The 27,349-nt window shown below is 36.5% G+C and overlaps 1 protein-coding gene and 1 long non-coding RNA gene across 2 annotated transcripts in view; both read right to left on the reverse strand.

Annotated features, from left to right (window-relative positions):
* Positions 1-27,349, reverse strand: part of LOC309605589 — a 582,281-nt gene that overhangs the window by 506,606 nt on the left and 48,326 nt on the right. The window lies entirely within an intron of this gene.
* KMO (kynurenine 3-monooxygenase) overlaps positions 1-27,349 on the reverse strand; it is a 59,340-nt gene that overhangs the window by 7,430 nt on the left and 24,561 nt on the right. Inside the window, exons 2-10 of the mRNA XM_082340964.1 lie at positions 26,884-26,953; positions 25,551-25,648; positions 24,249-24,338; positions 18,100-18,148; positions 14,478-14,565; positions 12,897-13,062; positions 9,968-10,039; positions 8,917-9,038; positions 7,217-7,364 (exon numbers count right to left, since the gene is read on the reverse strand). Of these exons, the coding sequence (XP_082197090.1) occupies positions 7,217-7,364; positions 8,917-9,038; positions 9,968-10,039; positions 12,897-13,062; positions 14,478-14,565; positions 18,100-18,148; positions 24,249-24,338; positions 25,551-25,648; positions 26,884-26,953 (903 nt within the window). The remainder of the gene's footprint in view (positions 1-7,216; positions 7,365-8,916; positions 9,039-9,967; positions 10,040-12,896; positions 13,063-14,477; positions 14,566-18,099; positions 18,149-24,248; positions 24,339-25,550; positions 25,649-26,883; positions 26,954-27,349) is intronic.

Genomic DNA, 27,349 nt, shown 5'->3' on the forward strand with positions numbered 1-27,349 from the left:
ATAGGCTGTTAATGCTATAGGAATTTAGAAATGAGAGATACCATATAGGGATGAGATAACACTCTTAAATTCTTTATTTAATTAATTCATTTATTCCTGGAGAATTCCTATGAGATAGGTACTATTAAAATCCGAATTTTACAGATAAGGAAGTAGAGATAAATTAGTTGCATGAGAACATATTCTAATAAATCATGAAGCCAGGTTTTGAACCAGGGAGTTCTAATTATCCACTATGCTAAAGTTGATGTTCCCTTACTTTTTAAAAAATTTAAGTACAGTTGACTTACAATATTATATTTATTTCAGGTGTATAACATAATGATTTGATATTTTTATAGATTATACTCCATATAAAGGTATTATAAAATATAGGCTATATACCCTGTGCTGTATATTACATCCTTGCATCTTATTTATTTTATGCCTCATAATTTGTACCTCTTAATCCCCTTCATCTATCTTGCCCCTCCCCCTCCCCTTCTACCCACTGGTAACCACTAGTTTGTTCTCTGTATCTGTAAGTCTGTTTCTGCTTTGTTATATTCGTTCATTTGCTTTATTTTTTAGATTCCACATATAAGTGAAAACGTACATTATTTGTCTTTCTTTGTCTGACTTATTTCACTAACCATAATACCATCCAGGTCCATCCATGTTGTTGCAAATGGCAAAATTTCGTTCTTTTTTATGGTTGAGTAATATTCTGTTGTATATACATAGCACTTCTTTATCCATCCATTGTTAATGGACACCTAAGTTGCTTGCATATCTTGGCTATTGTAAATAATGCTGATATGAACATGGGGTGCATATATCTTTTTGAATTAGCATTTTCATTTTCTTTGGATATATACCATGAGTGGAATTTCTGAACCATATGGTAGTTCTATTTTTAATTTTTTGAGGAACCTCCATACTGTTTTCCTTAGTGGCTGCACCAATTTACATTCCCACCAACACTACTAGAATTCCCTTTTCTCCACATCCTTGACAACACTTGTTCTTTGTTGTCTTTTTGACGATAGCTATTCTGACAACTATGAGATGATATCTCACGGTGGTTTTGGTTTGTACTTCCTTGATGATTAGTGATGTTAAGCATCTTTTCATATGCCTGTTGGCCATCTGTTTGTCTTCTATGGAAAAATGCCTATTCAGGTCTTCTGCCCATTTTTTTAATTGGGTTGTTTTTTTTTCTTGACATTAAGTTCCATGAGTTTTTATATATTTTTGATATTAACCCCTTATCAGACATTACATTTGCAAAGATCTCCCATTCAGTAGGTTGCCTTTTGCCTTTTCCTACACTGTGCAAAACTTTAAAGTTTGATTAGGTCTCACTTGTTTATCTTGCTTTTGTTTCTTTTACTTGAGGAGACAGATCCTAAAAAAATATTACTAAGACCTGTGTGAAAGCTTTCATTTTCTTCTAATAGTTTTATGGTTTCATATCCTGCACTTAAATCTTTAATCCATTTTGAGTTTATTTTTGTATATAATATGAGAAAATATTCTAATTTCATTCTTTTACATATAGCTGTCCAGTTTTCACAACACCACTTATTGAAGAGACTGTCTTTTCCCCATTGTATATTTTTGCCTCCTTTGCTGTAGATTAACTGACCATATGTGCATGGGTTTATTTCTGGGCTCTCTGTCCCATTGACCTATGTGTCTGTTTCTGTGTCATTACCATACTGTTTTGATGACTATAGCTTTGTAGCATAGTCTGAATTTAGGAACCATGATACCTCCAGCTTTGTTCTCTTTTCTCAAGATTGCTTTTTCTACTGAGGGTCTTTTGTGGCTCCTTACAAATTTTAGGATTTTTTTTCTAATTCTGTGAAAACTGTCATGAATATTTTGATAAGAATTGCATTAAGTTTGTAGACTGCTTTGGGTAGTATGGACATTTTAACAATATTAATTCTTCCAATCTATGAATACAGGATATCTTTCCATTTATTTTTATCATCTTTAATTATCTTTATCAATGTCTTATAGTTTTCAGAGTATAAGTCTTTCACCTCCTTGGTTAAATTTATTTCTATGTGTTTTATTATTTTTGGTGCAATTCTAATGGTATTGTTTTCTTGCTTTTGCTTTCTAATAGTTCATTATTAGTGCATAGAGAAGCAACAGATTTCTGTATATTAATCTTGTATCCTGCCACTTTACTGAATTCATTTTATTAGTTCTAATATTTTTTTGGTGAAGATTTTAGGGTTTTCTATATATAATATGTCATCAGCAAATAGTGACAGTTTTACTTCTTCCTTTCCAATTTGGATGCCTTTTATCTCTTTTACTTGTCTGATTGTTATGGATAGGACTTCCAGTATTATATTAAATAGAAATGGTGAGAGTGGACATCCTTATCTTGTTCCTGATCTTAGAGAAAAAGCTTTCAGCTTTTCACTGCTGAGTATGATGTTATCTGTGGGTTTGTCATAAATGACCTTTATTATGTTGAGATATGTCCCCTCTGTACAAATTTTGTGCAGAGTTTTTATCAGAATGGATGTTGAATTTTGTCAAATGCCTTTTCTACATCTATTGAGATGGTCATGTGATTTTTTATCTTTTGTTTTGGTAATGTGATTTATCACACTGGTTGATTTGCAGATATTGAACCATACTTGTACAGCAGGGATTAATCCCAGTTTATCATAGTTTATGATTCTTTTAATTTATTGTTGAATTTATTTGCTAATATTTTGTTGAGAATTTTTACATCTATATTCATCAGAAAAATTGGTCTGTAATATTCTTTTTTTTTTTTTTGTAGTGTCTTTGTATATTTTGGTATCAGGGTAATGCTGGACTCAGAATGAATTTGGGAGTGTTCCCTCCTCTTCAATTTTTTGGAAAATGTTTGGTAGAATTCATCTGGGAAGTTATTAGTCCTGGTTTTGTTTGTTGAGTGTTTTTGATTTTTGACTTAGTTTCAATACTAATAATCAGTCTGTGCAGATTATCTATTTCCTCCTGATTCAGTCTTGGAAGATTGTATGTTTCTAGAAATCTATCTGTTTCTCTCAGGTTGTCCAATTTGTTGGCATATTCATAGTATTCTCCTATGATTGTTTGTATTTCTGTGATAATGGTTATATATTCTCCTCTTTCATTTATTATTTTGTTTATTTGGATCCTCTCTCTTTTTTTCTTAGTGAGCCTAGATAAAGGTTTATCTGTTTTTTGTTTATCTTTTTAAAACACCAGCCCTTGGTTTCATTGATCTTTTCTATTTTTTTTTTTTTTTTTTTGAGAGGGGTTCTCTATTTCATTTATTTCCCACTCTGCTCTTTATTATTTCTTTCCTTCTGCTGACTTTGGGCTTTGTTTTTTCTTCTTTTTCTAATTTCTTCAGATGGTAAGATAGGTTGTTTACTTGAGACTTTTCTATTTTCTTGAGATAGGCCTGAAATGCTATAAACTTCCCTCTTAAAACTGCTTTTGCCATTCTGTAGATATCTATTAAGTCCACCTGGTCTAATGTGTCATTTAAGGCCACTGTTTCCTTATAGATTTTCTGTCTGGATGATCTATCCATTAAGGCAAGTGGAGTGTTAAAGTCCTCTAGTATTATTGTATTACTGTCAATTTCTCCCTTTATGTCTGTCAATATTCACTTTATATATTTAAGTACGCCTATATTCGGTGCATATAAGTTTACAGTTTTTATATCCTCTTCCTGTATTGACCCCTTTATCATTATATAATGCCTTTCTTTTTCTTTTATTATAGACTTTGTTTTAAAATTTACTTTGTCTGATATGAGTATTGCTACCCAGTTTTCCTTTTGTTTCTATTTGCATGGAATATCTTTTTCCATCCCCTCACTTTCAATCTGTGTGTGTGCCTTTAGCTCTGAAGTGAGTCTCTTGTAGGCGGCAGAGAGATGGATCTTATTTTTTAATCCAATCAGCCACCTTATGTCTTTTGACTGGAGCATTTAATCCAATGACATTTAATGTGGTTATTAATAGGTATGTACTTATTGCCATTTTATTATTTGTTTTCTGGTAGTTCTTCTTTGTTCTTTTCTTCTTCTTTTAGTCTCTTCCTTTGTGGTTTGATGATTTTCTTTAGTGTTATGTTTGTGTTCCTTTCTCTCTAAGTTTTGTGTATCTATTGTAGGTTTTTGATTTGTGGTTACCATGGAGTTCATATATGTTGACCTAAACTATACCTACTTGTTTTAAACTGATAGACATTTAAGTTCAAAAACATTCTAAAAGATCTACTTTTTTTTACTCCTCCCCCATGTTTTGTGTTTTTTATATCATATTTTACATTTTCAGGCCTATCCTTTAACTGTTTATTGTAATTATACTTGATTTTACAGTTTTTGTCTTTTAACCTTTGTTCTAGCTTATTTAAGTGGTTGAGCCACTGCTTTTACCATATATCTGCTTTTACCATATATTTGCCTTTACCAGTGGGATTTTTCCCTTCTTATTTTCCTTATTTCTTGTTACAGCCTTTTCTTTTTAACTTAAAGAAGACACTTTAACATTTCTTGTAAGGTCGATTTAGTAATGATGAACTCTTTTAGTTCTTGCTTGTCTGAGAAACTATCTCTCCTTCAGTTCTGAACAATAACCTTGCTGGGTAAAGTATTCTTAGTTGTAGGTTTTTTCCTTTCAGCACTTTAAACATATCATGCCATTCCCTTCTGGCCTGCAAAGTTGCTGCTGAAAAATCAGCTGATATGATTGCCTTATGGGCATTCCCTTGTTTGTGACTCTTTGTTTTGTTCTTGCTGCCTTTAAAATTCTTTCTTTAATTTTGCCATTTTCATTGTCTTGCTGTGGGTCTTTTGGGGTTCATCTTGTTTTGGAACTCTCTTTGTTTCCTGTACCTGGATATCTGTTTCCTTCTTCAGGTTAGGGAACTTTTCAGCCACAATTTCATCAAACACATTTTCTACCTCTTTCTCTGTCTTCTTCTTCTGAGACCACTATAATGTGAATGTATGTTTGATACTGTCTCAGAGATCTCATTTTTAAGAATTTGTTTTTCTTTTTGCTATTCTGATTTTGTGATTTCCACTATTCCTTCTTTCAGATCACATATGCATTCTTCTATATCACCTAATCTGCTGTTGAATCCCCCTAGTGTATTTTTCATTTTAGTTATTATATTCTTTAGCTCTGATTGGTTTTTTCTTATATCTTCTAAATCTCTGTTGAAGTTTTCAATGAGTGCTTTCATTCTACTCTTAAGTTTGGTGAGCATCTTTATGACCATTGCTTTGAACACTTTATTAGGTTAATTACTTATCTCTGTTTCATTAGGGTATTTTTCAAGGGTTTTACTTTGTTCTTTTGTTTGAAACATATTCCTCCATTTTCTCATTTTGTTTAACTTTCTATGTTTGTCTCTATGAAATTATGTGAAAGTTACCTGTCCTGGTCTTGAAGGCATGTCCTATGATGTCCTATTCAGTCTGCATGTGCCCACTGGCTTTGGTGGGAGAGCTGCATCTGAAGTGAGCATGGGCCACACTTTCCCCTAGGGTATGCTGGCAGCCACCACTTTGGTGGGAAATAGGGCTGGATTCAGAGGGGCTAGAGCCAGATCCAGGTGCAGCCAGGGCTTCTCCTAGGCTCAGTGGCAGTCACTGCCCTATGGGGTAGGGTTTGAGGCTCAAGGGACTGGAGTAGAAGCCCCGAGGGTGGTGGGTTTCTGCTGAGTGTTATGGCAATCTCTGCCTTGGTTGGGGGCATGGCCAGGTTCCTGAGGGCTTGGAGCTGCACTTCTAAACTGGTTCTGCTTTATCCCCAGGTGTACACATCTTGGTTAGAGGCAGGGTGGGGGCTGGAGGGGTTGGAGCCACACTGCTGAGCTGGTTCCATTCCTTCCCTGGTATGTGCATGCTCATTGGCAACAGCAGCCTCCACCTTAGTGGGGAACAGCACCAGAGTAGGAGGTGCTGGAGCAGGAGCCCAGTGCAGGCCGGGGGGCACACTGGGGCAGCTCTGGCAGGCCAGCCAGAGCACCCAGCAGTTGTCAGTCTGCTGCCTCCATGCTGGGATTGGGAGCAAGCAAGTCTGTGCACATGCTCTTCAGGAGCAGAGTATCAGTTTCTTACTGCCCCCTAGTAAGCCACACTGGTTTTCAAAACACCTAAGGAGTCTCATTTTCCTGGCCTTGAACCCCAGACCTGGGGTGTCTAATATGTGGCTCAAACTCCTCGCTCCCCAGGGAGGATCCCCAAATCTGTGATATCCCCCTTCTCTTCTGGGTCACACACTAGGTGTGTGTGTCTTGACTAGATCAATTCTCCTCCCCTCCTACCAGACTCCATGTGGTTCTTTCTTTACAGCCTTGGTTGTAGAAGAGCTATTCTGCTAGTCTTCAGGTTGTTCACAGTGAGTTTCTCTATGTGTAGCTGTAGCTGTAGTTTTGATGTGTTCGTGGGAGGAGGTGAACTCAGGGTCCTCCTACTCTGCCAACTTGATCCCACCTCTCTTGTTATGTTTTTGTAAAACAAAATGTTTATGACTACTTTGCTCAAAATATAATTGATTAGATTCATAAGCCCTTTATTCTTGGACTATATCCCATTCACCAAAACAATATAAGACTATGGTTATAAAACTATTAGTAATCAAACACACATGCACATAAAATAATTGTTTGTCTAGACAATTATTTTTAGAATTCCTTAAAATTAATGTTCAATATATGAACACTATTCCTTTTCTGAAATATATTTTAGCCAGAATGGTAAAATTTCCATGAAAGCAGTAGTATTCAACATCTAGTCTGTTTCATCATTTTATTTAACTCTATCAATTGTGTTTTCTTTTCCTTTGGAATGAAAAAACAGAGGGAAAAAAAAGATAATTTGGGGTATTTTTCTTTTTTGTTACTAACATTATAATCTCTAGAAAAAATATACTTTAAAAATTAAGTCTTGAATTGCTGGTAGTCAAGTTTCTAAATTTCAAGTCATCAATACATTTTCTAACTGAACAGAAAACTATCTTATGCTTTTTTATACACTAAATTACTGGATCAAGTAATCCAAGAATTGACTATATTTAGAGATCAATCTAGTTAAATAGCTGGTGTGGTTGTTGAGTTGACTGTTTTCTCAGAGATTATGTGGGGATAGTTTTAAGCATGTTTTTTATTTAAGACTTTTTAGTTGAGACTGACCCAGAGAAATTTAAGGGACTTACCTATGGAACAAAGAACTTACCGCATTCATTCCCTGCCCAAAAAAGGGCACTATGGCATGAGCTGCATCTCCCATCAACACACAGTGTGATTTAAAGTGAAAAGAAGAGCACTTAACGGATATCATGGGCTGGGCGGGCAACAGAAAGAAATCTTGTGCCAGGGTTTGCCTTTAGAGGAAAACAATAAAAATGTTAAGCTGGGTATTAAATATTGTGTAATTCTTTCAGATTTACTGGCTTTGTTAACATAATATTTCATTGAAAAGTACGTGAGAATGCCAGGAAGAAAACAGGAGAGGGAGAACTGAAGTTTCTTCTAGTTCCCAAATTCCACTGTTCTATTTATATTCTTAATTTGCAACAGTGTTAATCACATCCAAAAAGAACAAGTTTAGCTGCATTTGAATAACTTGAAATATGTCTGTGTTATATGTCATGAAAATTTTATTATCAAGCACACAGATCACACAATTTTCAACTACACTGGAATGTTTTAGGTTTCCTTGGAAAAAGTTGAGATGCAGTTGTGCATTTGATTAACACACAACAAACCAAAATTAAGTTAATGTGAATCCATATGTATTTGGAAATGAACAACTGTAATTAAGCTAGTATCTGTCAAGCATCTACAGAGGTTTTGTGGAAGCTATAGGTAGAGAAGTAGTACATACACTAGAGGATCTTAAATCTAGTGGGAGAGGCAAGAAAGAGCCACAGAACAAGTTCTGAAGTAGCTATGGGCTAAAGTTTGGTGTGCAGAGATATCCCTTCAAAGTCAGAGAAGGAGAAACCAACACAGGCAATTGAATTGTTCTGCAGGGAAGGATGAGAACTGACAATTTTTAATAGATCTGCTATGGGTGGGCAGTGGGCTATTCCTTTTACATAATTAGTTCATTCAATTTTCAAAATTGCCCTAAAAGTTAGGTATCCTGATGTCTATTTTAATGACGAAAAATCTGAGACTCAGGGAAGTCAGGGACAAGAGCAGTATTAAAATCTTGCTCTTTCTGCGGTATTGTGCTGCCTCCATGAAGACATCGTTGGACATAGAAAGTGAGCTGGATTCCAGGATGGAGTAACAGTGGGAGAGAGGCACTGAGTGAGACCAAATGACAAGGTCCATATGGAGGCGAAGTTGATATGGGCCAGAGGAGCTGAGATTGATAAGCCAGACAGCTAATACAATTAGCTATCAATTTGGAGGAACTTTATATGTGCCTGGCCCTGTGCTGAATGATTTATAGGCATGATCCCCTTTACTCCTCACAACAACCCTTTGGCGCAGGTACTACTATTATCACCATTTTACTGTGAGGGGCGTGAGACATAAGAAAGCTTATACAGCTAGCAACTGGTGGACCTGAGACTTGAGGTTGCCAGCTATTTCTACCTTGACATAGATTTGTGTTCCCACCAGCAGAAGGAAGCATAGCCAAGCCCTAAGTGGCCTGAGCACCTGTTCAGGGTACATAGAAGGTCCAGGGACATTGGTGACTTGTCTTTCCCAGGGAAACTGGCCTGGCCTGGATTTTTTCAGAATTCCTGTCCACAGCGCAAGATCCTCTTGGACTTTTGCTGTAATCTAGGCTTCTGTCCAGGTCACTGCATGATTGGTCATGTTTAACAAAAATGGAAATAAGTGCATTAACCTTTATTTGAACTTTGAATAACTCAAACCAGTGGGGCAAAAGGCACAATTGCACATCTTGAGACTTACTTTCCAATTAGAGGGATAGAATCCGGAAAGTACTTCTGGAAGAAATTCAGCACATCACTACTAGTTAGCAGTTTTTCAAACTCTTCAAAGGGCATGAACAAAGTACACGTGAAAGATTTGTTCTGTGAGAAGAAGAGAAACAGTGTGAGAGAGATCAGGGGGCCAGTCAATGCTGGCACTAAGGCAGATCCCTGAATCACAGAGCGCATGCTGTGGCTCAGGGGCCTCTGGGAAGAATGTCCAAGCAGACAGGAAAGGCACTCTCTCTTTCTTCCCTCACTCCCAGGGAAAAGCTCTGTCAAGTCCCAAGGTGCTCCCCAGTTTCTTGGTTATCAGGAGAATTTTATACTGTAAACTCCAGATATTTTCACCAAGCAAACATTACACTTCTTAGATTATTAATAGGTTGGTTGGATTTGATTTCTCCTCTTTTTTTTTCTTTATTGTTGTTCCATTTAATATGTTAAGATATTAAGGCATTGGACCCTAGGACTGTTAATAAGTGAAAGAAAAAAAAAAGAAAGTAAAAGACCAACCAGAGAAATATCAATAGGTATATCTGTCTATATTATCTATATAGATAATATAGATAATAATAACTATATATATGTATATATTATGTATTAACATAGCCAAAAAGTCTCTTTCTTTCTAATGAAAGAACAGCCATACTCTTTTGAGATAATGTATATTCCAATGTTGTCCTACAGATATTAAAGGATGAAAAGTACTTCCTAATATATAACCTAAATCTCTTTGGCTTTATTTGGGGACCATTTCTTCCTGTGCTGTGTTGGGGGAGATGGCAGTGAGGTACCACCACACATAAACTCGCATTAGTCACTCATATATGTTAAATATCCTTTCCAAAGTAAATAATTTGGATTCCTTCAGGTTTTTCCTCAGTATCCCCGAAGTTTCAGATATAATCACTAAACAGACTAAACAATGATGAAGTTGATTACATTCATGCATACAGAGTATAAAAGTAAGTAACGAAAAACATTAATTATATATGCAAAATGACAGTTGATAAGGAATTTTACACTACCATGTTAGGAAGTGCAATCATCATAAAGGTATCTCTAGGCCAAATATGTAGATAATTAGGTTCCATGGCATACTGCAGGGAAAAAATGTATACATAATTAGTGTATTAATGTAGCACATCTGCATTAACAAATTAAACAAGATGATTCTGTTTATGTTATAATTGTCTCCACAGCAATTTAAATCAGTGTCATATGCATGGTGATGTGCACATCCATTGCTACGTAAAGCAGAAGTTTTCTTAGAAAAGACTTTGTGTTCTGTCTTTATAAACTCAGGCTTAGGTGAGGTTTTGATACCAAGTATAATACAAGATTTGAGAACATGCTATAAGATATTCATTTTCTCTCTCTCCTCTATTTCCATGGACACACGCACACATATACACATACACAAATGTGTATACATATATATATAAAATATATATTATATACACCCATAAGCTGTGTATGTGTGGATGTGTGTATATATGTGTAATATTTTTCTACTTTTTTTTTTTTTTTTTACCTTATTTGGGTACTTATTTGTATAAACAGAAAGGTCCTAAGTTTAAATTTCATGGACAAAACAAAATTTTACAAACAAGCCTCTTATCGCTTGTTTACTACAACATAAATAATAGAGAGAAATGCTCCCTCTTTAGCAAAGCCACTACAGGGCAATAGCCGCCTGAGTAGGTATGTATGGCTTGGGCACATGAATTGACCCAAAGACCCAAGTCACCCAAACCACTGAGGTTCCCAGGGGTATTACATACATAAGAATATGCAATCAGTTTCCCAACTATTTTAAGTTTGTATTATTTTCTATAAATGTTTAGAGAGCATCTACCATATATATGTCTTATGTAGTAAAAAGACGACAGAAAGTACATCTTAGTCTCCTAGCTAACATTTTCACACTTTTTTATAGTTATTTGTGTCTTAGGAGATGAAACTGTTTCTTCCCGGCTTTTTTATCCCCAGAGCCCCAAAGAAAGCCCAATACACAGACAAAGAGATGAATAAGTGAATAACACTTTGACACCAAAGATCTCACAAAGCAGTTGAATAGGCAAGATATATACATATGAAAAGCTCCCAAAAACTTCTCTTTAACAACAACTCAAGGGGTAGAGAGACAAAATGATTTGGTGCCGAGTTAGAAGTTTAGGAAATAAAAGCTGGTCAGGTAAGAGGACTGTGGGGCTGGGATTGCTGAAACAAGGGATTAGTAGATTAGATAGGAGTGAAGGACAGTGGTTGCTGGGAAGGGTGGGCACACTGAGCAGCGTGGAGGAGGCACAGATGAGCACGGCGGCGCCTTACTGGTAATAGGACACCAGCCTGGATGAGGTGAGCCTCCTTGCTTCCCTCTTGCTATCTTTTGACCTCTCCTACATGGTGTTGATAAAGCAAATATGATACCAAACACATTTTGATATTCATACATATTTCATGACCCTAGAAAACAACTCTTTAAATTTTCAGCTTCTTTATTCCAAGTCACGTTCTCAATAGATATCCTTATGCAGCAGCAGTCCCAAGGTCAGGTTCGTCATAATTCCCATGGGTCTTCTTACTACAAGTCCCTTCACACATAAAGTCTAAGCAAGACAGTTTGCTTGCTGTGCAAAAACAGCTTTAAGATGAGCTCCCACATAATTCCCAAAAGCACTCCCCTAATATTCACCCAACTCTGTCACTCACCCAATCTCTCGCTCCTACTCCACCTGTCAGAGATGGAGTGAAAATATCTGCTACATTAGAAAAAGAAAAAAGGAAGGAAGGAAAAAAAAGAAAAGGAAAAAGAAAAGAAAGGAAGAAAGAAAGAAATGGAGAGAAAGTTTCATAGAATTGTTTTTGGGCCATGTCAAAAATATTCCCATGTCTGGTCACATTACTATGTCAAAACAGCATTTCTTAAAAGAATAAAAACTTTCTATAAACCACCAATCATTACTATTAAATAGGAACACCTTGTAAATAAATGGCTATCTTAAATCTACATTAGTAGGCATGATCTCACTCAAACTGGGGACAATTTTTCAACAGAATCCTTTAATCCAGAATTATCAGATCCTGGGCCATTAGAATATGACCCACCTGAAGACCATAAAATATCATTGAAGAATTAGTAAATGCATTTTTAACCAGGAGGAAGAAATAGAAAGACAATGAAATGTTAAAATATGGATTTGACTGGCTGATAGTTTAGTATATAAGTGGTCTATAATACCACTATTCCAAACTGACAAACTATTTTATAGATGTCTGAATTTCAAATAGTATAAATTAAATGTGTACCTTAAAAATGTATGTTTTATACACAAATCAAGTATTTAACTAATGCTGTTTACTTTTCATTACTGATAAGCCAAGATCCTCATTGCTTCTGTTGGTGTTTTAATTTTCCTTATTAAATTCCTACATTTATTTGCTTATGACAATACACACTATACATACTACATATGTCCCTCCGGCCACGTATGGTTTAACATGGGAAGCAGGGAATGAGAAACATGCAATGCAAATCTCTTTGCAACAGCTTGCTGTTCACCTTATTTAATAACTTTTTCATTTAATCATGAGTATAAGAACTCTGGATTGTCAGTATACATAGTTGATTCCCAACCCAATTTTTTTCTCCCAAGAGATAATAGAAAAATGATATTATTGTGTAAGACAAATCCCCTGTGTGTTTCCAATAAGGTAGTTGTAATTCCTCTCCTTTCTTCCCCATTCAAGAAAACATATCAAAAGGTCAGGGAGTGAGAGTGATATTATTAAAGGGATACCTGTACATCCAATTTATTATTAACTACAAAATTCTTGTGGCATGGATCAAGATATGCTATGAGAACAACTGCACTAGAATACGCTTCTATACTAATACGGGGCAGGGGGAGGAGGAGAGTTGTAGAAAGAAGAAAAGAAAGGGAAAGGACTTACATCCCCATTCTTAGGTGGAATAGTCAATTCCATGAACCCATGAGGAATGTATTGTTGACTGTAATCAAAGCGGGGTTTCTTCATGAGGTGAGTTCTGACAGTGGAATAGGCTCCATCACATCCTACAATGAGGTCACAGGTGACATCTTTGGGAACATTCTCATGTCTGAAAAATAAAATAAATCATCAAAAAAAAGTCTAGTGGTGAAAATGATGAAGTACCTCTATTGGGTATAAAAAGTAGTGACTTAATGGGGCCACTACTCACTTTTACCTGTCTGATTTAGAGCTTTGAGTGGATAGCTATAAAATGAAGATAACAATTGTCCCAATCATGGGTTTGCTTATGAGAATGAGGAAAACACACAACCATACTGATTAATAAAGACATGCTAGGCCACAGAAGCATGACTAAGAGTTGAGTTCCCTGCATGAGAGAAGAGAAACTTGAAAAGAAAGCAAAGTGTTTCAAATGGAGAGAATGTATGAACAACCACAGGGATGTGACCAGAATCTTCTAGGAGCAACACATTTGTCTTGAACAGAGGGGATCAGAAGATGAATTTAAGAAAAGAATACAATTGGGAAGGAAGGAGAAGAGAATTTTGAATGTTAAGACAAAAGGTTTAAATACATTATTCTGGCAAATGGGAGAAAACAATTTTTTTCCATTGGAGAGATGGTGTATAAAGAGTGGTAATTTAAGATAACTTACTTAAGAGTGGAAACATTGCAGTGGAGCCAGAATGCAAACGGGAAAGAAATGGGGACAAGGTGACTGTAGTAGCCTGCATGTGTGGGGATGAGAGCCCAAGGATTGCGGTGCTCAGGAAGAAGAAAGACATAGGCTCTGAGGCAAACAGAAAGTATGAATGATTGGTGAATGTTTATAGGTCTAGTGGGAGAAAATAAGGAAAGGGCTACATCAAGGATGATTTTAATTATTTGGGTAATAGTACTAGGGAAGTCAGGAATGGGAGATGCTTGGTGACAAATAGATGATCAAGGTTTTAGATGTGTTTGAGATTATGGCAAGTAGTTGTGAAGGTGTTTAATGGGAAATTAATATTGATTAAGATTGAAATAAGGATTGAGAATGAAGATAAAGGCCTGGCCTGGAGATGTTAATCATAGAGATGTGAATTTACAAGTAGTTGTTGAATGAACTGTGAATCCATTACATATCCCACGAGTGGGATGTGAGGCTTAGAACTCTAGAGGAAATGGACTCGGCCAAGGGGAGGCAGACAAATAGTATTCGGAAAGAGGGGAGGAGAAACAGGGCAGCGGAGGGTCATCTGTTTCAACGGAGGAGCGTATTTGAAGCAGAGTATGGTTACTAGTGTCAAATACTATAAGAAGATGAGTGAACAGGAGAATCAGGAAGAATCACTGGTGCTTGTATTCAGAAGGCATCCAAGACCTATTTTCAATATAAAATTACTTGATTCTAGAAACTATTTGAATTACCCTGTTAGCAATCATTTAATTCTTTCAAAAGAGCCAGAGAACAAAGTTTACAGGTACAATTCTCCACGTCACCCCTTCACCTCTGAAGTCAAAAGGCTAACTGGTGATTACCCAAGCACTGTGATCATTCCTTCCTCAGGATTACATTTCAACAGCCTGTGGCCAAAGTGCACCTTTGCATTGGGATATTTCTCAACAGCTGAGGAAACAAAGAAAGACAACTAATAGAAATGAAATTCCAATTCTTATTTCACTTAATCAAATTGAAATATTAATCATTTTATGAGAACAGTGTGATAGAGATACTTATTCTTACCAATGTAAAAATGAGTTAGTTAAAAGGTAATTTGACAATTATTTGGCAAATGTTCCAGGATAATTTGATAGCAAAAGAGATGAATAAAAATCAACTATCCTCATCTCAAAAAAAAAAAAAATCTAATTCCATTATGCAAATTCTTACATCACTGTAATTGTCAGCACCCTAGGAAAGAAGCTGTCATCACATATTTTAAAAGTTTTCCCCAATTTAAGGTTTAATTTGTGATTGGAAATATTCAGTCAAACTTCCTTTTTCATACTATGTCTGACTTTATGTTTCTTTTTAGCAAGTCCTCTAGACTTCTGACTCAATTTGTCATAAATATAGATTATTGATACTAATTCTTTGTGTAATCAAACACTGGAACAGTTAGGGGAAAATGAGTAAGAAGATTTGAAACTTAATAAGTAGAATCAAATTATTTTAGTGCTTTCTTTGCCTGCTAACAATCTATAGCGTATTTCATTTTCTGAATTATTAATTATGTTCTTATCATAGTAGTAAACTTATTTTTGTTCCTATTAATTCTCATGGGCAGGAGATCTATAATTAGTGGTTATTTATTGTTCTTAAAGCTGCAAATCAGAATGCAGGTGTTAGAGCTGGAATAGACCTCAGAGATGATTTATTTCAAAACTCTTCATCTTATAAATGGAATAATCAAGATCCTGGAGGGAAAGACAAGATGTCTGAGACCATACAAAGTAAAAATATTAGGAAAAATAATCCAGAGGTCTGACTTCCAATTCAATATTCCTAACTGTACTTATCTCTCCTTTTCATCTCAGGTTTTGTCTTCTTTTTGTTCTGCTTTGCTTGAGTTTGATTTGGGGTCTGAAGACTTTAAGATTCTTGGACATGGGATTGGAAGCTTTAGAATATTGAAATCTGAGATAAGCCAAAGATTTATCTATGTTTAAGAAACCTTTTGACAAATAACTTGGAGAAGTCAGAGTTTACCTGAACCACTATGGGTGTCTTTTATCAATACAAACACAAAATGTGTTTGTGGAATCAACCTTTTTGTAAATTAAATTTTATTTTATTTTCAAATTAGATGTATAGTAATACATCCCAAAGAATTTTCCATGGAGCACTAGTCCTGTGATATGCTCCCCAAAATAATTGTTCTGTGGTCAGTCATTAGAGAAATGCTCATACTCTGACCCTCCTGGCTGTGCTGTCCTGGTCCCCAGATATATGTGGCTCTAGAGTGCTTGAAATGTGGCTGGTCTGAATAGATATGTGATGCACCCACTGGGTTTTGACAACTTAGTACCAAAAAAAAAAAAAGAATAAAATATCTCATGAGTAGCTTTCTTACATTGATTGCACATTGAAATGATAATATTTTGGATATATTAGTTTAAATATACTATTAAAATTAATTTCACCTATTTCTTTTTAGGTTTTCTAATGTGGTTAATATAAAATTTTAAATTATACATGTGGCTGGCATTTGTGGTCACATCTTAGACAGCATTGTTCTAGAAAATCCACACTGCAGACTAGTAGAATAAAGGCCCTGAGAAGTACTGTAAGAAAAGACTCTTAAAACTAAGTTGATGCAGGGTTTATCAAATTTACTTGACCACACATACTTTTTCTGTTTGTTTTACTTGACAATTATTAACAGCCCACCAAATAGTAAACTATGAAACAATCCTACATGAAAAGCTGATGCAGGGAAATGATTTAGTTACAATACTTTCAGAGGTGAGGCTCTTCTATTAGAAGGAATGAGCATTTATATGTAGAATGGGTGGCTCACACATCTGATGCCATGTAAAGAAATAAGAGCTGTGTAAAAGAACTTTATGTGCCAAACAAACTTTAGGAGTCAAGAGATTCAGCATTCTTTTTATCAACATATTTATGTCGTTTATGAAATTGCATGCTGTGCAGTGCAACCTTAATGAAAAACAGGGGAGCATGCAAGATTGGATCTCCCACATGTTTTAGCTCCTTATTATTAGCAGGTGTTTCATATATTATATATAATACTGGAGGCGGTGACTGTAATAGTTAAAAGCATGGACTTTGGAATAGACAGACTCAAGTTCAAATCCAGATTCTACTACTTATTAACAGTGTAATCTGCTGCTCTGCGGAGCTCTCCAAGCCTCCTTTACCATCTATAAAACTGAGATAAAAATAATTCCCACTTCACAGAGTTGTTTGGAGGGTTATACAAATTGAGGCAATATAAAGCCGTTAACATAGTGCCTGGTGCATCAGTGAATATTTTCTATTATTTTTATCAATAAATTCATAGGATACCCTTAAGAGATTATCTTAGGTCCACTATGCTACTTTTTCAAAATGCTGTTTTGTAGTTTCTTTTCTTAAGATCAACATGAATATATCAAGCAATCTAGCTCACCCCCACCTATCTACTCATCCAAAAGTCAGTCTTACAACTGCAGGTAAAGAAATGGAAATAAGAAGACTACTAAGCCTTATATCTTAAGTACCTGGTGAATCAACTAGAGTGACCTTCCCCATCACTCCTCCTCCCAGTTGAATTCAATTCAACAGATATGTTGCAAACTCACTCTGGGTAGGGGACTGAGGAGAAACACAGATAAATCATTGGAACCTCTGCTCTCCAAAAATCCAAGGCTGCTGGAATGCATTGAGGGATTGATTGATTTAAAAGAAAGTAGAAATACTAATGGCATGCTTTGCATGGAATGAATCTGTTTAGGACAAATGCTGAAGAAGAGAAAAAACTATGATAAAGGGCTACATGGAATGTGATTGGATTGATTATCCAAGCTACAAATTTAATTTGCAATCCAGGGGCTTTTCAATTAATAGGTAGGTCTTTTTAGTTACATGAGAATCTTCAGGCTTATATACACCTTCCTCTTTCTCAGCCTCCTAAACCCTGAATCTGTTTTGTCTCCTACAAATATCTTGAATCTACACCTCTCCCCAACCACTTGGCTATAGCTTTAGTCCAGGGCCTTGTTTTTGCACACAGGGATTATCATAATACTCTAAAAACTGCAGCCCTCTATCAGCCTTCACACTATTGCTTTTCATCTTTCTGGTAAGAAAATCGAATTGTCTCTTTGAAAATTGTTACATCTGTATATCTGTTGTTCCACTAGACCATGAGTTCTTCACCGATGAGTGAGCACTCATTCAATCCAGTGCCTAGAAAACAATAGGAATTCAATACATGCTGAACAAATGATTTTTATTTAGACCACTGATAAAATGAAAAAGAGATGCTGGAAGATGCATCACCACTACTTTTAAAGAAACACTTTGTATTGTACATAGTCTTGCTCTTAATAACCCAAAAAAAGGAATAGTAAACAAATCTCAGTAAATCATGTGACAGTCATTAGTCTCACGTGCTTTTCAGAAAATGACAACTGGTGAATAAAGCACTGGACTTACCAGTCAGTAGATCCTTGTTTAGATTTTCTCTGCTTATAGAAAGAATATACTGCAAGAAAAATATAGTAGATACTGTTTGTTTCTGAAGAATGGACAAATATGCTTCTATTTTATTCACTCAGCAATAGGAAATATTAATCATTTAGCAGAAGGTTGCAAGCTCAGTTTTATAAGCATTTAACTAAGTAACCTTTTTTCTATAAACACTTTAATCAAATACATGTTATACAATGTTCATGTTTAAACTTAGGTTCGATACTATAAAAAACAAACCTTTTTCTGGTAGCAAAAACATTATTTTCACTAAGATAGTTTTAACAATCAGACATAAATCTCATATATTCCTCTTAGGTCTCCAAATCGAGCTGTGTAAAAAACTTCAGAAATGACAGCATTACTAGAATAAATGTACTATTTCCCAAAGAAATACTTTGAAAGCCTTCATTTCGGTGTGAAAGGCTGTGTGTGTGTGTGGTGTGGTTTTGGTGGGGTGAGGGTTGCTAGGAGTAGGTGGACCCCAGCTGGGACATGTGTTGGTTGTTTCTGACTTCATAGGGCCAACCGTTCCATGAGGTACGGTCAGAACAGTGCATAGGGCCCATGATATTTTCAGGGATTCACGAAAATATTTTAATTTTAGTTTATTTTAAAATCAGAAGAAAAAATAAATATAATGAGTATATATAAGAATGAATCCAGTCTGGATTATATTAAAGATTAATATAATCTTTATAACAATGCATTCATACAATCTAATTTTCAATATTTATTGTTTTATAGAGAAAGGGTCTCACAAAGGCAAAAGTGCCAATCTAGGGCTCATGAAAGTCATAATGCAGTCTTGCAATTCAGGGCAAGTCTATTGCTTTAAAATTTTAAAGCATATAATTTTCCAAATTATGGGATATTACAACATTTAACACAAATATGGTAATTTATTAATCTTCACCTCATTCAAATATAGGCATTTAAAATTAACAGCTAAATCTGTACTTGGTGTAAAAATAACTTGGTTATGCTACAGAAGCAGTGACTGAGGAGGAGCTTTCTGTGTCTTTGCTATAAATTAAAATTAACAGGGATGTCTTCATTCTCTGCCTCATGGTTGTTTTCTAGTCTTCTACATTATTAATCATTGCATTTCCATAGAAACCACACTTGTTATTCAAAGTATATTAGGAAACATTCAAATTATGAAGGCTTATTAATGTGAGGAAAATATTCTTTCCCTTTCAGTTGATTCCTATCAGGCTTAGTTGAGATGATCTGGGAACAAATAATCTGGGAACCAACAGACATGTTGGTCCTGCAGGAAGGCCAGGGAGAGTCCCGGTCTAATCTACTCCATATCTTTGGGCAGTATCTTATTATAACCAAAAGTTAAAGTCACTTACATCAAGCTTCACTTCTCCAATACATATTCTAAAAGGCTTATCTTGTGAAGAATAAGTAAGAATAAGAACAAACAAGTCACAAGCTATAAAGGGGCCCTTGTAACCAAACCTAAAAGAAGTAGGATAATCTCCTTTGGAGATTTGTAAGACAATAGTTGCAGTGCTGACTTTTTCAAATATGCTAGGAAAAAATGTTTACATTCTAGTCCTGAAAGCCTTCAAATGAGAATGTTTTCTAGTAAGGGGGCACCATTTCTGTATTTTGGGTATAGGAGTTTAGCAAGAAGAATTGGGGGAACTCTGATCTGCTCCGTATATTGGAGAGTATTTTGATATTTGGCACCTGGGGAGGGAAATGGGAGGAACCAGTAAGACAGTCACCACAAGGGAGAAAGGGCAGAGAAATAACAGCTGGGGGAGGGAGGCTCAGAGAAGGGGGTATGGAAAGGATTTCAGAGGTCAAATTGTACACACTAGAGATTTATAAATTGTTTGCTGCGCCCTGGGCAAGGTGGGCCTTCCATGACCCCCAAGTCTTCAGCATATTCATGTGTATTTTGAGTGAGTGCTTTTTGTGTGGAAAATGGTGAAAAGGGTGAGTTTCATGTGTGGCCACCATGGTCACAGCCAATACTAGAGGCGAGGGAGTGGACACCAAGAAGTCCATAGGACAGTAGGTAGACTCCCTGAGCATTCGAAGAAATCCTGGGGTCATGGGGATGGCTTTGCACTTTGCACTTGATTCTGTGGAATCAACCAATTCAAAGCAATTTTATATAGTTCTTAAAAGATAAGGAGGCCCCATGTTTGACTCCAGTTTAAAGACAGTGATGCAAAGCTATAAATTTAGCATTAACTCAGTTGTTAAGAATTGAGAAATGGCAAGATTGATGGGGAAGGATCATTTCCTCCTTCTGTATTGAAGGCCCCAAAATGAGAACTCCCACCAACACTTTCACCTTCCTGGGGAGTCACTGGTGACGAAATTGCTCCGCGCCCTCTCTCTCTCTCTCTGTGAGGGTAAGGAAGTCAATTTTAGCCTCAGGTCCAAGTCACTCTTTTCATTTAGCTTCCCTGTTATTTTTGAACCATATCTTACTCCTTGATCTATTCATAGTTTATTGGTTCAATATCTGGGGAAGGTATGGATATGCTGAATTGGACCTCCTCAGCACAATGTTAATCCAAGAGAAAGGTGGGATGACTATTACGAGTCGCTCTCATTTTAGCAAAAAGAAATAGTGCAACTAAGCAGTACTACCAGCACTCCTCTGAGGGCCTCCTACGCCATGCTCGCTGGCTGTTGTCTGTAAGGCAACCTGTCTTGTTTCTCCCTTGCTGCTGACCTCATGTGATCATGCAGCCTGTTTCTTTCTCCAAGGTGGTTGGAGTCAATGTATCTAAAGCTGCTGATCGCTGTGAGATTCTGTTATTCGAAAGTGCGTTTGCAAGTTTTCTCATCATTGGACACACGTGACACTTAAAAATTTACATTTTTTAGAAATTTGATCTCACCCAACGCCCCTCCATAGATAGACTGTCATTTGATTGGGACAGTGTTATTTCGCTGCCAATTTAAGATTTAAACAAAATGTCTGTTTCAAGCTTCACTTTCTCTTCTCTGAAAATGAAAGCTCTCCTCCCTCTCTGAACCATATAGCTGAGTGCTCCTGCCATCCCTCGGGTGAGTTCTTTTCACAAGAACTTGATTACTATCTGTCCTCCCCAGGTTGCAAGCTCCTCTCCTGTTCCTCAGCAACTAGCACAGGGCATGGCTAGCATAGCACAGGAGGACAATTATTGCTTACAGAAAAGATCCATTTAGTTAGTATAGTTTATACTTGACTTGCATGTGTAAATCTTACTTGCCTATCAAGAAGAGGCAATTCTTTTCTTTCTTATAGCACCAAGCTTAATTTGGGGCCAATTAAACAGGACATATTAATTATCTGAAGACATTTATCTGACTATGGGTGGTCAGTGGACTTTCTTTCCCTTCCTTCCCCTGCCAGGCTCATGTATTAAGACTCTGTACCTAAGTTTTCATAATGCCAAAATAAGCAGGTTATTATTTCTAAAAAGTCATTTAATAGACAATTTTAGTCCTTCCCCACTACCCCCTCATTCCCACTTAGTCGCTGGAATGTTTTACTTTTCAATTACTTTTTAAATGCACACAAAATTTACCATCTTAACCATTTTTAAATATACAGTTCGATGGCATTAAATACATTTACATTGTTGTGCTACTATCAGAACCATCCATCCACAGAACTCTTCATCTTGTAAACCTGAAACTCTGTCCCCATTAAATAATAGTTCCCCATTCCTCCCTTCCTCCAGGCCCTGTCAACCACCATTCTACTCTCTCTTTCTAGGAATATAACTACTCTAGATACCTTACATAAGCAGAATTATATAGTACTTAACATTTTGTGACTGGCTTATTTAACTTAGTATAAAGTACTCAAGGTTTATCTATGTTGTAGAATATCAGAACTTCCTTCTTTTTGAAAGCTAAATATTATTCCTTTTTATGTTGTATAGAAAACCTACACCTCTGCTGTGTGTCTCTCCTTTACTCTCATACTATTACCACACTCACCACACTTCTGACACCATACATGTGGGAGTTTTCCTCAAACCAAGCAATTCTCTGCAACTCCAGCTGGGCATCCTACAGTTTATTCTGACACTATTAACTTGGAGATGGCATCAGATTCCACAGGTTAAAAGCTCAGCCCCACAAGACCATTCCCCTCCTTCACACGCCAATTGCAAAAGCAGTTTGTCACCTGTGCTTCTGACTAATCAGCTATAAATCAGAAGTTCCCATGATCCCCTCTTTAAGTTCAATCAATTTGCTAGAGTGGCTCACAGAATTCAGGGAAACCGTTTACTTACATTTACCAGTTTATTATAAAAGAATATGATAAAGGATACAGAAGAACATCTAGGTGGAAGAGATGCGTAGGATAAAGTATGTATTTGCCACCTCTGGGTGTGCCACTCTCCGAGTACCTCCATGTGTTCATGAACCTGGAAGCTCTGTGGACCCCATACTTTTGGGATTTTTATGGAGGCTTTATCATGTAGGCATGATGGATAATTAACTCCATTTCCAGCCCCTCTCCCCTCTCCGGAGAATGGGGGTTGGGTCTGAAAGTTCCAAGCTTCTAATCATGAGTTGGTCTTTCTGGTGACCAGCCCCCATCCAGGAGTCCATCCAGAGTTACTTGGAAAGACACTGCTGTCACCCAGGAAATTCCAAGGGATTTAGAAACTCTGTGTAAGGAACCAAAGACCAAATATTAGAACAAAAGATGCTCCTAGTGTTTTTATCACTTAGGAGATTACAAGGGTTTTAGGAGCCCTGTGTCAGGAACCAGGGCAGAGACCTGTATGTATTTTTTCTATTATCTCACATAAGTATATACCACATTTTGTTTATCTATCCATCCATCAATGGACATTTTGGTTGCTTTTACTTGTTGACTACTGAGAATAATGCTGCTATGACCATGGGTGTTCAAATATCTCTGCCAGACCCTGCTTTCAGTTCTTTTGAATATATACCTAGAAGTGGAATTGCTGAATCATATGGTAGTTCTATTTTTAATTTTTTGAGGAACCACCACACTGTTTTCCACAGTAGATGAACCAATTTACATTCTCGCCCACAGGGTACAAGTTTCCTATTTCTCCACATCCTCACCAACACTTATTTTTTGATAGTAGCCATCCTAATGAGTATGAGGTGCTTCAGCTTCTTTAATCAGCACAAGATCCACAAAGACCTTACTCCCATGAGCATATGTGCTTTATTTCTTGCTACCCAAAGTGTGGTCTGTGGACCTGCAGCCTGGATACCACCTGGGTGAATTTGGTTTGCAGAACCTCAGCCTCCCCCCCAGCCCTACAGAATCAGACTCTGTATTTTAACAAGATCCCAGGTTAGTCTGAGAAGTGCTGATCTACCTTCAATGGAAGCTCTGCAGAGGATCAGAGACTCAGAAGAATATGAACCTCACTTGGGCTCTGCAAAATGAGGCATTGCTGGATAAAGCAAGCTGGGGTTTTTCTATGGTTGATAGATTTATGGTACATTCATTCTCTCTCTCAAAGAAATAAACGTAGAAAGAAAGTGTAATCAGATAAAAATAAATACTTTGCCCAACTCTGTACATTACTATTTCAAAGATAAGAAGAAAAACACAAAGCAGGATAATGGATTTTCTTTCTTAAACACTACATCATCATCTGGCCTATGTTTGAGAAATTATACAATACTGAAAGCATTTCCAGTTCATTCTATAAATTCTATTATAACTAGAATAATAATAATTTGGGGCAAGAGAGTCAGTTAGGGGGAGGCAATAGCATCATAAAACTTAAGTTTGCATAGCGTTGTTCTTGCATAGTATGCTTAACAATAAATACATGGTAATCTCTATCTAGTTGAAAGGAGATGGGAGGGAAAGGGCAATCCCAGGCCAGTATGAGCGAAGCATAGAGGCATAAAACAGCCTAATAGCAATAACAATAATAACCATTATTGAATGGTTATTAGGGACTGGGCCCTTTCTAAGCATCTCATATGAATTAACTAGTATATGTTCTTGCATTCTAAACAGGCAAGCGATGTCAAAGATAGGGTTAGAGAAGAAGGCAGGGCCAACAAGCAAGTAGCAGGTTCCAGACATTAGACTCAGTTATTACCATTTTACAAAAAAAAGTATCTCCAGGTAAACCTACCTGTGACTTTGTTCCATAGGGAATTGCAGACTTTTTTCCTGAAAGAGAGTGAATCATTCTTGCTCTCATGGGGATACCTTGGGATACAATCTGAAATAAAATCAGAAATATCAATTTCAATTTCCATAATGCAGCATCATGCAAGTAAGATAGATATTGATTTTAAAATGTGATTATTCAAGTATTTTCCAAAAATCAAAAAATAATGTAAAGGTCCATGAGAACACAGTATGGTAGAAAATCAGTAAAAACTATGTTCCTGCAAATTTTAGTTTTTAGGTTTTTTTTTAACCTTTAGATTTTAGAATAGACATCAAGTTTATTTGGTCTAAATCAAATATTACAAGCGAAGAAATGGTTCATTGTCAGAGAGATTAAGTTATTTTTCTCATGATCACAAAAGAGAGTAATGCATGAGGGATAAATCCCAGGATTCCTGAAATCCAGTGCAAAGTGTTTTCCTACACATGCCTAAGAAAAATGTGGAAATGCAAATGGCAGTTATATTGACTTATATATCATTTCAAAGACACACTGTTGCAAAAGTACTATCAATAAAAATATATTATTTCTCTTCACATTTCCAAGATACATGATAGTGAGAAGTTTAGCAACATTGAATCCATATAAGGAAAATGTGCAACAGGCACAAAATCCAAACACTGAGAGCTCATTGGTTTCAGAATTCAGAAGTTTTCAAATTTTAGATAGGCAATGTAGTGCATATGTGGTTATTATATGACACACAGAGGAGTCTAGGGCACCGCCCCATAACACAATATTTCTTTAGTAAAACACATTCACACGAAATGAGATTTTTTTAAAAAGGCTATAAAAAGCCTCACATCAGGTCAAGTTTGCTGCTGAGTGGGTGATGAAAAAGCTTTCTAGTCCCAGAACTTCTGGAGTACAGAGTTGTGGATAAGAGATTATGGACCTAAGTAGTCAAAAGAACGGAGGTCCCCTGCCTCCTCTCACCCTGGATGCCATCTCAGATCACACTTCTGTAGGCAGAGGTTCACGATACTGTTGAGAGCCCAGTGTCAGAAGTGATGATCAAGTTCCCACCAGATACAGTATCTGCCTGCCCCACAACCTGCTCTGGTCCCCCCGGGTGCTTCAAGTGGGAAATGTTCACCCTGTTGTGAAATTTAGAAGTTTGAAAACCTTTGTAAGATGAGCTCTCATGCAGAGGTTTCTTTGGCATTAAGTGGTGCTTTGAACTAGGAGAAATCAAGACCGTGCAGTTGTTGAAAAACAGCAGGTGTTATTTTCTATAAGGAAAATGCATTAACAAGGTACCTGATCTTCCAGACCAATGGATTTCAAGGCTTGTCGTCCTCTATAAGAAAGGGCCAAATTAATGCTTCTTCCACGTGCAAATTTAGTCACTCGGATATCTAAGATATTGGAAGTAAACCCCATGTTACACACACTTTCTTATATCCTAATACAGGATGAGCATAGAGCACCTGAAAAACTGGTGCCATCTGGCCAATTAAAATACCTTGTTAACTCTTTTAAAGAAAACACAGATAGTAATATATTTGCATTAAGTTAAATTTAGATAGTTGAGGTTTTTAATGAAATCTAACAGTTCATCTTTTAAAATTTTTTTCTTTTTAAAATCTAAGAAGTTGCCAACAAACAAATGAAAGGATGCTCAACATCACTAATCATTAGAGAAATGCAAATCAAAACTACAATGAGGTATCACCTCACACTGGTTAGAATGGCCATCATCAAAAAATCTACAAACAGTAAATGCTGGAGAGGGTGTGGAGAAAAGGGAACCCTCTTGCACTGTTGGTGGGAACGTAAATTGATACAGCCACTACGGAAAACAGTATGGAGGTTCTTTAAAAAACTAAAAATAGAACTACCATATGACCCAGCAATCCCACTATTGGGCATATACCCTGAGAAAACCATAATTCAAAAAGACACATGCACCCCAATGTTCACTGCAGTTCTATTTACAATAGCCAGCACATGGAAGCAACCTAAGTGTCCATCGACAGATGAATGGATAAAGAAGATGTGGCACATATATGCAATGGAATATTACTCAGCCATAAAAAGAAATGAAATTGAGTTATTTGCAGTGAGGTGGATGGACCTAGAAACTGGCATACAGAGTGAAGTAAGTCAGAAAGAAAAACAAATACCGTATGCTAACACATATATATGGAATCTAAAAAAAAAATGGTTCTGAAGAACCTAGGGACAGGACAGGAATAAAGATGCAGACGTAGAGAATGGACTTGAGGACACGGGAGGGGGGAAAGGTAAGCTGGGATGAAGTGAGAGAGTGGCATGGACATATATACACTACCAAATGTAAAATAGATAGCTAGTGGTAAGCAGCCAAGTAGCACAGGGAGATCAGCTCAGTGCTTTGTGACCACCTAGAGGGGTGGGATAGGGAGGGTGGGAGGGAGATGCAAGAGGGAGGGGATATGGGGATATATGTATATTTAAAGCTGATTCACTTTGTTATAAACCAGAAACTAACACACCATTGTAAAGCAATTATACTCCAATAACGATGTTTAAAAAAAAAAGGAAAAAAAATCTAAGGAGGAAGAAGTCAAAGAATCAGAACGACATCTCACATTATTCAGTATTGTCTTACCTTCTCTAGCTTCATATACATTAACTTGGAAATTCCTCTTGGCAAGGAAGCACGCATTTAATGATCCAACCTAGGAATCAAAGCAATTTTTTTCATATTTTTATCTGATTCCACAAATACAGGGAATTTTTGCTGGCTAAATGCAACAACATGTGTGGTCATAGCCTCAGTCATCACACTGATTTACTCAGTCACTACTGGAAAATACCATTTGCAAAAATAATGGGATTAACTCAAGATTAAGCAGTATAATTTTCAAGGAAGTTTTGGGTTTTCTTTTTTTTTACTTTTGTATGATGAGATATAACTTTCATACAGAACAATCATAAACCATGTGTACAGTTTACAGAATAATTAGAAAGCAAACACCCATATAGCCACTTTGATCAAAAGGTAGAACATTGCCAATCTCCTATAGCTCCCCCAAACTCCTCCCCAGTTACAATCCCCAAACTTTCACCTAGAG

Source organism: Balaenoptera borealis, assembly GCF_965194805.1.
Source record: "Balaenoptera borealis genome assembly, chromosome: 1".
NCBI classification, from domain to species: domain Eukaryota; kingdom Metazoa; phylum Chordata; class Mammalia; order Artiodactyla; family Balaenopteridae; genus Balaenoptera; species Balaenoptera borealis.